At 36.3% G+C, this 14,647-nt stretch overlaps 1 protein-coding gene across 1 annotated transcript in view; it reads right to left on the bottom strand.

Annotated features, from left to right (window-relative positions):
• The window catches only part of LOC129271363 (uncharacterized), a 28,805-nt gene extending 18,809 nt beyond the window's left edge, over positions 1 to 9,996 (bottom strand). Inside the window, exons 1-12 of the mRNA XM_064106573.1 lie at positions 9,910 to 9,996; positions 5,238 to 5,288; positions 4,232 to 4,758; positions 3,778 to 3,988; positions 3,190 to 3,469; positions 2,691 to 2,958; positions 2,435 to 2,539; positions 1,897 to 2,282; positions 1,461 to 1,701; positions 922 to 1,182; positions 463 to 666; positions 49 to 251 (exon numbers count right to left, since the gene is read on the bottom strand). Coding sequence (XP_063962643.1) covers positions 49 to 251; positions 463 to 666; positions 922 to 1,182; positions 1,461 to 1,701; positions 1,897 to 2,282; positions 2,435 to 2,539; positions 2,691 to 2,958; positions 3,190 to 3,469; positions 3,778 to 3,988; positions 4,232 to 4,758; positions 5,238 to 5,288; positions 9,910 to 9,967 — 2,795 coding nt within the window. The 5' untranslated portion in view covers positions 9,968 to 9,996. The remainder of the gene's footprint in view (positions 1 to 48; positions 252 to 462; positions 667 to 921; positions 1,183 to 1,460; positions 1,702 to 1,896; positions 2,283 to 2,434; positions 2,540 to 2,690; positions 2,959 to 3,189; positions 3,470 to 3,777; positions 3,989 to 4,231; positions 4,759 to 5,237; positions 5,289 to 9,909) is intronic.
• Between the last annotated feature and the right edge of the window lie 4,651 nt (positions 9,997 to 14,647).

Genomic DNA, 14,647 nt, shown 5'->3' with positions numbered 1-14,647 from the left:
AATAAATCAAATCAATCAATAAAAAAACTCAATGACTTGTAGACCTACCTTGGAGCAATATGTCCTGCGGCAATGATCTTGGGAAGATTGAAACTGAACTGACTCTTCATGCGGAGGCTGACAACAGCAGTACCATTTATGCTGCAGTTGAGTGGCATACCCATACCAGTTGGCAAAACAAAGGTCTTGTCCATAAATACGAAAGAGCGAGTTGTGTTGAGGTTGAGTCCCTGAGACAGAAGCTGTGGAATCTGTAATATTCAAAAGATTTATTGATCGATAAAAATCATTCAAAGTTCATGTAAAATTGATACTGGCAAACTTTAGATAAAAAGTGATTTTTTTTTCTTTTCTGACAGAGAATGTTTAGGACATGAATTAATTTCCATGTCTATAAACTGTTAACACTCTAATGAATCAAGGAGCTCTCAGCTTGAGATAATCAATATTTATTAAGCTAACCTGTTTTGCCTTGTTCATGAATTCTTCATAAATTCCCATGGTGTAAGGGATTAGAGAAAGAACATCACCAGCACTGACGAAACCAAATTCATTTCCAAGGAGACGAAGGAAGACAGTAGCATCAGTAGCAGATGGTTCCATGCCAACAAGGTAGTGTAGCTGGTTGAGCTTGTTCATGGTGTTTTCATGGATGACATCAATGACCTGAAATCATAAATGACATATCACAGAAATTTAAACACAATGCCAAAGTAAGCTTTGAGGTCTGATCATAAATATTGTCTAATGAATTACCAGTCCCTTTAAAATCTTTTGATTTCAGTTTGGTCATTTCTCACTTTTACTCTATTTTCATTGCTGTTGTCACCTCAGGCATTCCGAAGAATAGATTTGTAAATCATCATCACACTCATCATCAAATTTAGATATCAGTCAAATAATCAATAAAAAATGAAATACCTGAGCCTCTCCGATTTGAGACTGCCTCTTCTTCATCTTCTTGCCGAATTTGTTCTTCTTGCTGCTGAAGACTTCATTTTCGGTCTCTGCTGGCTGTGGATTCCACTTTTCAAGTTGAGCCTCAGCAAACTCCCGAACCTTGGACAAGAATTTCTCATCGATGGTTTCAAACATAGTCTGGAGGCTGACCTCTGGAAAGATACCCTCAGGTCCAAAGACAGATTCAACAATTGGTTCGAATCCTTTCATCTCAATGCCAGTCTAAAATTAGGAATGAAAACATGATAAAGATTTCATAACATTCTCTAAACTTGTCATCGCGGGAAAAAAAACAATCGCAATGGCTAAAATTCAAAGGAGTTCAAAACTACTTTAAATACGATTTCACACAATATTCATCAAACTATTTGAATTTAAAACATTAACGTATTGCCTTCCGGGAGAGTGATGTCTCTTTACAATTTGAAATACGAAATCAAACAACCAGCCAGTGCCTTAAGCTATAGGACAGTATTTTTTAAAAAGTTGTATTTTCCTACCTCAAAGATATCCCAGCTCTTTCCAAGAGCATTCAATACATAGTGGAACATGACTTCTTGAGGCAAGTAGCTCTCAGGGTTGAAAATGACGCCACTCTCAAGTTGGGCAGCGACAGTGTTGTTCCTCCAGGGTTCAGTCAGGTTCTTTGAAAGTTCAAAGAAGCGAGAATATTTGCGGATATCCTTAGGGTATTCTGGAAGTTGCTCACCATTCATGGCAGTCTTCAGATTTTCCTTGAGCCTGTCAAAATAAAATATTCATTGTTATTTGGACACGAAACGACAATGCTGTATGCAGTGAATATATATTGTACTGGTAAAGTTTTTTTGTCTTTTGGAAATGCTTTAATAAGAAGACCAGGAAATTAATTATGGGCATATAATGAGCTGAAGCAGATGTTGTTTGCTTAATGAAACTAGGATAATAAATTCTTACTCTTGCAGAGTTGGCTCGCTCGACTCAATGACATTCTGGATGTGAGAGTAGCAGAAGGCCTTGATCTGGTTAACTGGCTCTGTTTTTAAGAAGTTCCAGATTTGAGTCAGCTCAGAAGCACTTGGGTTAGACTTAATGATAATGAGGTAGGAAGCGATTCTCTGTGGTACATCGAGAGAGGTATCCATGAAGAGCTCGGAGGTGACTTGGCTACGGAGCTGGTCACTCATCACAAATCGACGCATGGACTGAATGGCAGCCTTGGAGATATCATTTGGGATCTGCATGTTCTTGGTGCACTCAATAAGGACTGGAGATACTCTTTCAGAGTAGATGAAAGTCAGCTGGTCATATCGCTCAACTGGCTCTCCGATGTTGCCAATAGCCTGTTTGAATATGAACGTTAACAAAAAATTATTTGAAAATATGCCATCACTGTATTCTAAAAATTGTTTTTATTGATATGTAAGTGATGTTACACAATTATTAATATATATATTATTAATTCAAAGGAAATGTTATTATATACTTAATTTACCTTAAGTGCAACAAGTGCAAGACGTTGGTTTTCTGCTGATACAGTGCAGTCATTGCCAATGAGAGATTTGAGGTACCTGATGGTCTTGATGATTGGTTCTGGAAGCTAAATGAAAGACAAAACAAAAATATCAAGACTTGAGTCACCTTCATATTTCTAAAGAATTATGTCATTTACAAAGTCCCAGTTATTGAAATCAGTGTTTTACAGAAAAAAACATCAAATTACATTATGCGATAATCTGAAAGTTACTTACTGCGTCAGCAGTGTGAATCTCCTCGTTATTCACCCAGTAGTTGTGTACCATGATACTGAGAGGGAAGATGGTAATTTGTGATGGTGAATACTGAGCCATACGTAGCATCTCACTCATCAGTTCCAAGGTTGGGTAGTTCTGAAGAGCCATGGTTACCATCCATGCATTAGCAAGAGGCTTGGGGATGATTCCCTTAGCGATGGCATAGTTCTTTACACTGAAGCAAGCCATGGTTGTACAAGGAAGGAGGCCATCAAGAAGATATTCCCTGTATAATGGAAATTAGAAATAGGATATTACTTCTGATGCACTCTAAAAGCAAATATTTGTCCATAATATAAAATTGCAAAGGTTTCTCCATCAGAAATCCACTGAAACATTGTTCCTAAAAACATTATATACTAGAAACCCCAAAATTCGAAATTTATTTGTTTCAGCATCAAATATCAGCAGCAATTAGCTAAAAGATTTGAAATATGTTTCAACTAGTTATTTTTACCTGGCAATCTTCTCCTTGTCTGGGTTGTCACGGCAGGTCTGTGAGTATTCACTGCAGTTGTAAGCACGATCAAAGACTTCATGGATGGTCTCGTTTGTCATTCCCTCCAGAGCAGCCCTCCATCTGCCAAACAGACGGGGACTCTCCATCTTGACCTCCTCACGAGAGATCTTGACAAGGGCCTTCAGGATGTCCATGGCTTGGTCAGCAGTTACATCATCGGGCTTCTGTCCAATTTCCTTAGGATCATGCTCGTACCTCAGGCACGTTGATCTGGAGTCTAAAAATAGGAAAGAAATGTGATACAGGTTATGGTTACTGGCATGTTAGGTATGTCCCAGTCTTCATATTCAAGGCTTTCTAGTATTTGGAAATTAGATATCGTTCAAACGCTTTTTAGACATAACTAAACTATTGTAATGAGTGAACAAAATTTGGGGCATTGGTATCCAAATATGTCCATGAACAAAGTCTTGTATTTACAAACTTCATTTTTATCATGATTTATGATGATATTCAAAGTTTTCATAAATGCAGAAAAATTCTTCAATCAAATTCATGATTCTTTAATAGATAAATAAGACTTACTGGCTGGATCAACCTTGAAGGAGTTGAGCCAATCAATATTTGTGCTGATGAGGTTCTGCCTGATGAAAGTACGGACACCGCTTTCACTGTTGAAGTTCAGTGGCCAGAAGGAGTGAGTTTCTTCACACTGAATGCCCTTGAACTCGCCAGTTGTTCCTTTCAGATCGTATCTGCATATCTTTGAAGAGTTGATAACCTTGTCCATGACGGTCTGGTGAGATGAAAAGATGAATGTAAATGATTACATATTCAAATGAAAAAAATCATCTAGACTTTGAGTACGTTTTACGATAAAAAGGTGTACTGTATATTAGAGATATTCATTGATTTAACCTTAAGACAGGTTAGTGAACATGCCACAGAACATTTCTTGCAATTACGTTTGCGTTGGACAATCAACACGCAAATTCATATTCTTGATGTGAGGTGCTATATCAAAGTGAGAATAACCTACCGTGTTGAAGACAATGTCTTTGAAGCTCTGCCACCTGGTCATGTTCTCTGGTTGTTTCCTGAGCATACAGTTGTTGAGATCAGTCACTACCTCGAGCTTGCGTGGCCTCTGCCTGTCATCACGCCTAGTAACAGACATCTCGCTACTGCAGTTGCCGTGTACGGAGACTTCATTCAGGGTGATCTGGTCAACATCATCGGCTTCAAGGTCAAGCTGGACCATGCTGAGGATACCACGTTTGGCGTTCAGGATGTGAAGGGGTTCATCGGGATGAGCCAGCACCTCGATGATACGTCCGTTCTCAGTGCGGAAGACCAGGTCATGGGCACTCATCTCCTCGTCAATGTCGCTGTTTTCCAGAAGACACCGTCTAACCTTGAGGACGTTCCTGCATCTTTCTGGTGCGTCTATTATGATGTCACATGTCATGGTTATTGTCGATTCGGGTCCAGCGCCTCTTATTCCACTTTCTGTTTCTGCCTCATACCTGAAGGTGTAGCTGTAACCTTCCTTGAAGCGTGTTAGTTCTGAAAAAAAAAGAAGAAATACTTTGTTATGCAATTTCCCCAAGGGATATGAAATATATTAAGATCAATTAATCTTATAATTATGTCAATTTATTATGTGATTAGTTCTGATAGGCTTTATTAAAAAAGGGTAACTGCAAATCTAAGATCAGAATTAAAGCACTAATGTTGACATATCCCTTGTTTAAAAAAATATATGGAATTTATTGTTTTATGAATGATTATTCCGATATGCAATTTCGGCTAATACAGTATATTAATTGACTTTTTTCTTTTCTTTTGGGCTTGAATTAAATAACAGTTATGTAGTATAAAAAAACAATATATGGTCTTTTTTGTTTTATAAATTATTATTCTGATATGCAATTCTAGATAACTAAAATGTCTACGTCAATGGACGATATAAGATATGAAAGCTAGTATTCTGCCAAAAAACATAACAGCTAATATTGGAATTTATATTTGGGTTACTAACTTACCGGAACATTCATTCGCTTCATCTACAGTTGACTGAGATCCAAAAAGAGGACCTGCCAAAAAAGTTAGGAATTAAAAATATAAATGAATGAAAAGGGAACTACATTCAACTACCAAAAAGAGTGCGATTTCAGTGGGATCGCATTAGGCCAACTGTTGTGCATCCGCTAATCTTAACCAGACAAACGCTAACTAAACTTAAAGAATTTGTGCAGTCTATTATCACCCTACCTACCCCCCCCCCCCCGGCCTGCCCCATCCCACAACCATTTCCCTATATCATATTAAATGAGATCCCCCATTATATGATCGCGATGATTTTGATAAAGCATAAACTTAAAGAAACATTTCAGAATTTTGACGAATATCCATGAAAGGATTACAAAGTTATGGATATTCAAATATACATATGTATATATTTTGATGTCACATGCAGACAGTTCGGCCGTTTTTCTTCTCACTGTTTTTCTTTTCTTAGATTGGTGTGAGAAAAAATGTTACAAACTTGGAAAAGATAAACATAAGAAGTTAATTCGTGTTTAAATATTCGTAATACATTCTTTAAAATATTTCTCGTCTTTTATCTTATCTGTTATGATCAAAAGTAACTTAATTTCTCTTAAAGTATAACTCCCCCTTGAAGAATTATGGTACTCTACCATCAAATTATTGACCAATTCTGTTTAAGGATAATTTAATTCTGAAACTGCAAGTGTTAATATTTCATTAGACAAAGGTTAATTGCTATTGCCTGGATATTAAACCTGGATTTATTGAATTCTATCTGCATTGCTATATTTTCAACAACAAAAAAAGCATTGTAATATGATGATATATGTATACCCAATACACATTATACATCTCCTATTTTATTCTTTTTCTGAAAAAAATGATACCGATATCTATTTTTGGTCAAACTACCTGTGTGCCATGATATCCATTTTTAAGCGTTATATTTCGTATCTTCCGATTTTCTTCCTAAATTTCCAAGTACGTTAATTCCATTTCAAAAGAATACAATTTCAGCAGGTTAAGTTGCTGACAATACATTGCGTTTATATCGGGCAATATATCCGATTTGTATACTAGCTGTCTTAAATATAAATTTCAATTCTATTGGGGGAGGGGTTGTTGTTGTTATATTGCGGTAATAAGAAATCCCTTTTAACATTTATATGGGGGGAAATGTGGCGATGAGTACATATCCATTTCAGTAAAGTCTAGAGAAAATAAAACCAATATTATTCTTTAACAAGCAATATGATAAATCATATGACTGAAATCCATATTCATTTCAAGACTGAAACGCTATTTGTAAGTATTTTTATAGATAAATGTAACCGCGCATGAACAAGTTTGAATTGGGCTGGTAAAGAATACTGCAGCTAATAATCATTAATGATGGGCCTAAACTTATCATTCGTAATCGCCCCATTCATCCAAAGTCTTCCATTGTGAAAGTCATCTTGAGGAGTGACGTAACAATCAGTTAGCTGACCGTTCCCTCTTGAATGGGATTCCTCGATAACAAGGAAGAAATGTAAACAAACAGCCATGAAAAAGGCGCGCTCCTGGGCGTAAGGACCGCCCCCACAAGGAATCTCATTTACATACAATGCACGCACTTATATCAGTGTTTGACCGCACGTTCCAGGGTTGTGGGAGAGATGTGGGATGGATTAAGTTGTGTATTTGGTTGAAAACAAAAGCGAAACGCTGTATATTTTGGAAGTGTCAATCTCCAGACCGAGTTCAAGTGCAGAGACTCAGTACTAACAGAGGCCACAAAGGTAGCGTCCCGGGGGGGGGGGGGGCACTCAGTATATATTGCATAGTGGGTATGTGCCGCGGAGGGGACCCCCATTTTTACACTCAAATTTCCGTTCCGAGGCATAGCATTTTTGTCTTATTGAGAAAAAGAACAAAGAAAGCCGCTCCAGAGCATAGCATTTTCTTCTTCTCGAGAAAAAAAGAAGAAACAAATCCGCTCCAGGGCTTCGCATATTTTCCGATACGCCGTTCCGGTCGCAATTTTGGTGAAAAGCGGCCGCAGCTCGCTGTCCGAACATCGTCTCTGCGCTAGCGCGCCCGTCAGTCGGGCCGCCGGGCGAGCTGCATGTACGTTAATAGGGATGCATACGCACTCGCACGGAGGCGACCCGTTCCAAGGACCCCCGTTTTCACAAACATTTGTAGTTCCGAAGCCCGTTCCGAGGACCCTCCTTTTTACAATGAGCCCGCTCCAAGGCCCCCGTTTTTTGTCTCGCCCACGGCACACCCCTACCACTTTTTTGGTCGAGTGCCCCCCCCCCCGGGGGTAGCGTATATAACGAACTATACATACTATGCCAAGTAAGGGCGGAGTGGAAGACTCTCAAACTCTCTTAACACATTAAACCATGTTTTTAACTGGACCATTAACTGTCAGTATACCTCCCGACTACTTCCATCCCTTCTATTTGGATCATCATATAGGCCTACCATTTAACTTTAAAAGCTATAATTATGTTCCTTCCTTGCGTGGATGCAATGTATTTTTAAAGCATATCTCAAAGGGAAGTACAAGTTTAAACAATCAAATCCCAGTACCTGGCCAGCCTCTAACAATTAAGCCTCAATCACCAAATTTTGTTTAAAAAAACATGCATAAAATGTAAATTTGCATGAGAACTTAATCTTCAGTCGTGTGAGAGTCATCCATAATGATATGTACGTGTCCACGGGTTTGTCACTGTTTATGGTTATAATTCTGAATTATTTTGAGCCATATCAAAGAAAACGTTTGAAGACCCACAATACAATGGGCATTGAGTACACTATACAGTGCGTATCAAAAAAAAGTTTACACTTAGAAAAAATCCTGTAATATTATACATTTGTAATATCTTGAAGATTTTCCACATTTTAACATAGGTAAAGATCCATTTAAGCAAAATGAAGATATAACTGTCCAAAAATATTTCCGCTTGAGTGAGCACCACTTACTTTTGAAAAGTTGTTGAAAAATGATTTGCGCAGAACTTTGAAATAGTTATGCGAATAAAAGTAGAACTTAATCATGAAGAACACGTGGAATTTAGCTAGTAAAATTATTTGAAGATATCTTTAACCTTTTTTAACTTGTTTCCTTGCCCAAAACACTTCAAAGAGTGCATTGTGCCCCACCACAGTCCCCCACACTTCGGGGCCATTGTGACGATATTTGCTCTACACTGAGCTGTGATTTACATGAAATGGCTTAGGCTTGATTTTCATTTTGTTAATCATTGTCAAGCTTGGAAAAAGTGTGGAGAAACAAGTATTAAATGAAAAATGAAATGTAAACCTACTTTAAATGATAAAGACTTAGTAAAAAAAATGCTGGAGATGTCTGATATAATTTTTTGTTCAGATTCAGTTATGTCCTCAGATCCAGCTAGCACAAAAAGGGTAAAAGTTGTGCTTACTAAGTGTTGAAATTTAAATTTGGGCGGAAAAATTGTTACAAAATGTTTGAATGCATCCGTTTTATTTCAATTGACTAAAAGTGCAAGGGAAATGTATGAGAATGTTTCGCAGGGTAAGTTTGATTTCGCCCTTTCCCCTTGACACAGCGTGAAAACAAGCATTTCTGCGCAAACAGATTTCTGCGAGCTTTACAAAAATGGACAGTGCTCACTCAAGTGTAACATTCTGTCAAAACTTTTACTTTCATTAGATAGATGAGACCCAAACCGAAGATAATATGTGAAAAAATTACCTACATGTTGTATATTTTTTAATTCCCAGGGCTTTTTCAAAGTGTAAACTTTTTTTTGATACGCACTGTATACAGCGATTAAAATACTTCAGAAAACTTTACATACTACATGCTGTCATGATACAATTTGTAAAAGAAAATTTACACCTGTATTACTGTGTCGATATCGTGACATAAAACACAAACTGTACGTATTAATTGTTATTATTTCGTTCATGTAACGTTCTTCCAAAAGTTTAAATCAACAGAATGCCAGCAGCCAGAGAATTTTCATCAAGTGTGAAATACAATGCATCCAAATAAGAATTACAATACTATAACATTCAGATGTAGTAACGTTATACATTGACAAATAAAATATTACAACGTAACCGTAACTCTTTGCAAACACCAAACATATTCATACTATTCCAAAGTCTACTATCAAAATGCATATCATAACATGTGCACCGCGTGTATACAATCGTTACACATCGAAAATATAACAAAGATACTTCAGACTTAGTGAACATATATACATATGCAATATAATATATACATGTATATAAATCTTGTATGATCCCATGATCACTATTCACTAAAATATAATATAAAGAATATTATTAACTTGTCAGAAGTATATATATCATATGAGTCCAGGTATATAAGCGTCGATTCCATTCATTCAGAGGTGGTCTTGCACGATTTCCTAAGAACTTTTCTTTCCTATCTTTCCTTTACTTTTTTAACTTATATAGATTGAACAAAGAAATTATTCCTTTTGAAAAAAAAAAAGCAAATTAACAAGGCAACAATAGTCAAAACTGACTAGTTTGCCTAATTAAAATAACAACTACAACATTCTTATAATCGGCATCAGGTAAAATATTCCAAGCTCGCTAAGACAAATTTGGTAGATTGGTTGAAAACAAATATGACGAAAAAGTTTTTCTTACCTGCAACAACTGCTGAGGCCAGTATTAGGCCAACCAGTAAGAAAAAGACCGCCTTCATGATGGAGGTATTCCTGTGTTCTTCTGGTTCTAAAGATTGGTTTCAATTAACTGCTCGAGGAATCCCTCTTTATATACAATTTTGTTCTCTGGTTTTGCGATATCCATGTGATGGTAGTGCGCATGCTCATAGAGGACCAGCTGATTAGTATATCAAGGCTTCCCGATTCGCTGCGGTCAACGCACCTTGAATATGCAATGAGGCTCCCGTTCATTCAGCTCCTTCTAATTGGAGGTTTGATGCCGTTGTATGCAAATTAGACCGAACTTTTACACCAATAAGCGAGCTGTCGCTATCTGAGCGATTTGGCTGTGGTGTAGTCGTTGCTCGTTTTCTGACCGAAATAAACGTGTATGACCCATTTGTGCCATGGATTTGCGATCATATGTTCCCTTTATCATAGCTTTATCATAGAACAGGTCTGTTTAAAAAGGGGATCGAAAAGGGTGTTTTATAAAAGGAAGTTTGTAAGGTTACATATACCAAATACCAATTTCCTGTAAGATTACGCAATCTGGTAAGATTACAGGTGTTCTCGAGACTCTGCTGCAGGAACTTCTTTTATTTAACCAATATCGGTTTGATTCTGAACTGGTGTTGTTTCAACACCTCTCTGGTGTGGACCGATATATATACTAGGCTGGTGCTAAATTAACTCCGATGTTTACGTCTTTTCACTTAAAAAAAAGCAAAATGTTAATTTTAAGGACAAGAGAGAATAGTAAGAAGCAATTTTGAATATGTTCCATCAAAGCGTCTCAATGTATTTTCTTTGGAGAAACCTAAATAATAAATTCTGCTTGAAATGGTAGGTTTACTACACAAAAAAACCCGGCCTATCATGTTGACATTAAAAATGAGCTGCATATCTGCTCACCCATTTCCTTTACACACGATTCGCGGATTTTGACCAGAAGGGGTTGTAAAATAACAGTCCTGACATTATTATTTCACCATTTTGATTTTTGAATCGCGCAGATACGTGTATAGGCAGACGAGTGACACCATGTAGATTATAGGGCTCCGCCCCCTATACAAAATTCACATTTTATCCATTATTGCAAAAAAATGTTGGGTAATATACTTTCCACTGTGTTGGGTAATGTATGTTGGTAAAAAAATACATTTTGGGCAATTTTTATCCAATTGAGCAAATTTATTACCCAATTTGGTCAGATTTTACGATTGTATTAACTGTACCACTATGAAAATTACCATGGTAACAAGACTCCGTAGAAAATGAATATCAAGATGTCGTTGGTAGTTATATATAGGCCAAATGCAAAGCGATCATAATCGTATAGCTTTATGAAGGGTATCTCAGATTCTGTAGTTGGTAGTTTTTGCACAGCGACGTAAGGAGGATTCAAGGACAGAGAAAATATATTGCTAAATGCACATCATGACAAAGAACAACTAAGAAGTCTTTGTCGAAAATTGGTAAATCAAAACAGCATGAGTCCTTTACTCTGGACAATTATTTGCAATTTTTTGTCAGCTCCGAAACTCAGGATGAAACCGCTGTTTCGGTTCATCTCCTTTCGACAAAGCCCTCGCAGCTGTTCATTGTCATTTGACGGGCATTTTCAATAGATTTAGTGTGTTCTAGGATTCGCTCTGCGCCCCTTTGTGAAAACCCGCTATCTTTTCCCCTTCACATGAACATGTTCCTATATTTTATTTTTAAACAAAATTATTATTGAGACCCAATATTTATTTGTTGTAATTTTGTATTAATGTAACTAAGATAGGGGCTTGTCTCTTGTACAAGCTTTGCTTTTTTTTTCGGCAAGTCCATCCGTTTTACTTTTAAATACAAATGTCATTTGAGATATCTTTATTTACTGAAATGTGTTCCTTAAATCTATGATTATGTTATATATCTTATATTTTGTCTTGTATAGTATTTTCGACCTTGTTATGTTATGTTTATCATATTATGTACAATTGTGAAACGGAAATAAATAAATCAAATCAAATAAATCAAATAAATCAAATATATATCTGGTACATGTCTTTGTAGTCTTAATTCCCCTTCATTTCTTCATGTTCTCCAGTTTTACTATGGCGTGATGATAATTTTACTGTCATTTTCAATATCTGCCCTCTTACACATTCAATTAATTTCCTACTTTCTGCCCTAATCCTATACATATTCTTGTTTGGGATGGTGTTTCAAGGTTTGCATGGTTGTACGAGCAATGGCGGAAGAGGTTTACGGTACACCATGTGTAAAGTCCTGGAGGGACTGAGATAATAAGAGGATATAATTGAAGGTGAATTGGAAAGGCGAGAAAGTGGATACCTTAAAGTAGAGTATTATTTTCGAAATGGGTGTAGTCCTTAAAAGAACTGTACACCAAAAGGAGTGGAAAGCTGAGTAGTAAACAGGCTTTGAGAAGGCTTGAGTATATAAGAGAGAGAAGGCTGGCTTGAGTCGGCGAATAGAGTATAGTAGCAGGTGCAGGAGAGACTCATATTCTTGTTTGTCTTCGATTCTATTTCTCTTTCATTTCTAATTACCTCACGACCTTTCGTAGGTCTACCCTATTCATGTACTTGTTCCTGCTACCATCCACCCATCCCTTGTCGTTTTCATATCTCATATTCATCTTTCCACCTTTCAGAAGTTCACTCCCTTTTTCTCTTCTCTCACATTTAATATCCTCTCCTCCCTTTCCTTCTGCCCATATACATTTATATGCATTCAGCTTATTTAAAGGTCAAGTCCACCCCAGAAAAATCTTGATTTGAATAAATAAATAAAAATCAAATTTGGCATAACGCTGAAAATTTCATCAAAATCAGATGTAAATTAAGAAAGTTATGTAATTTAAAGTTTCACTTATTTTTCACAAAATAGTGATATGCACAATTCAGTGACATGCAAATCATCCAGTGGATGATGTCCTTCACTCACTATTTCTTTGTTTTTTATTGTTTGAATTAAACAATATTTCATTTTTTACATATTGACAATAAGGACTGACTTGACTGAACCATTATAGTATTAAACAATGCTAATTTCACACGTTCAGTGAGGAGTTGTTCGTTGTTTCACATGACATTGAGGAGAAAATTAGAATATATCATATTTCATATAACAAAATACAAAAGAAATCATGAATGGATATCATCATCAGTCCCCTCATTTGCATACCGACCAGGATGTGTATATAACTGTTTTGTGAAAGTAAGCAAAACTTAAAAATGTCATAACTTTCTTATTTTACATCTGATTTTGATGAAATTTCCAATTTTTATTCTTGATGGATTTTTCTCTTTTTATTGAAACCAACTTTTTGGTCGGGGTGGACTTGTCCTTTAATTATTCAGGGGACCTTGTACAGATCATCCTCTTGTTAGCTTTCTCTCCCTCTTATTTCTTCTAATGCACATACAAACTCCAGGGCAATTCCATGACAAATATTATGTACGTCCGACCCCTATTTGTGGGACCCTCATGAAGTTTTCTGTCTTTGATTTCTTGTTCTTTCGACAGTCTGTAATGTTCTCAATGGACCCGCATGACTTGGTCAGTTTATGAAGAGAAGTAAGGCTTAAGAAAAATGGGGGTACAAAAGGTTGATCATTTCTTATGGAATTGCCCTCCAGTTTTTGTTTTCTGATGATTTTTTTATGAAATCGCAACTCCTAAATATAATTCCAGATCCGTCTTTGTTCCTCCTTCTTACTCTCACTTTTTATTCACGTCTCTCTTATCCTCACTACAGATCGATGCTTTTCTCTCTGTACTCTCATCTCATCCCCCATCCATCTCGTTTGCCTTTCCTATATCGTCTATGATCTTATATTTCACCTTTAAATTTCTTTTCATTCATTTTCCACTCACAGTTTCACAACTCACAGTTCCTTCACACTCCTTCTTCTCCTTCCCTCTATTTCCTAATATTTCCCCCCTCTAATTCGCCCAATGTACATTTTCGTTCTTTTTAGATGTACATATTCTATTTTCTCTTAGTAGTTTTATGTATTAAAAAAACGTTTCTTTACATACCCTCCTTTTCATTCGTCTCTATATACATTCTGTATGCAATCTATTCACAATTTGATAGATGCTTTTTTTCAAAGAGCACTTAGTAGAATCATGGAGGTATTGAATAGAGACCTCCATGGTAGAATATAAGATAATATATTCTTTTTAAAATAGATAGAATTTCTTCGTTTAGATGAAAATATACTCTTTTTATACAAGAAACGTTTCATTTTAAAGATAAATTCTGTATCTCTCTAGTTAGGTATCTATCTGAATTTAAGTAGAGTGTCTTAAAAGTACTTTCACATTTCTTTTTGTTTCCAGTGCACACTATAAATTTCACGGATTTTGAATGAATCCAGATCGGATGAACTCTTGATTAGGATGAAATCTGTAAAGATTTGAATTTTAACCGATAAGATTTTGATTGAAATCATTTGAGATTGGATTCAAACTAAATCCAAGCATTGACTGGTCAGTACTACCAGCCGATCTGGATTCGTTCTAAATCCATGTAATTTAGAGTGGGCTTGTTCTCTTGATCAATCTCACCAACTCTCCCTTTTATTGTGCTGAATAATCTTTCGAGTTTCTTTTCTCTCTCTCTCTCTCTTCTCTGCTATTCCTCCTTCAAAATTTATGACATTCCAGGTGGGTATTTTATAAAGTTGTTCGTATAAAGT

This window comes from Lytechinus pictus, chromosome 11 (assembly GCF_037042905.1).
Source record: "Lytechinus pictus isolate F3 Inbred chromosome 11, Lp3.0, whole genome shotgun sequence".
Classification (NCBI taxonomy): domain Eukaryota; kingdom Metazoa; phylum Echinodermata; class Echinoidea; order Temnopleuroida; family Toxopneustidae; genus Lytechinus; species Lytechinus pictus.
This window is presented reverse-complemented; position numbering and strand designations above follow the sequence as displayed.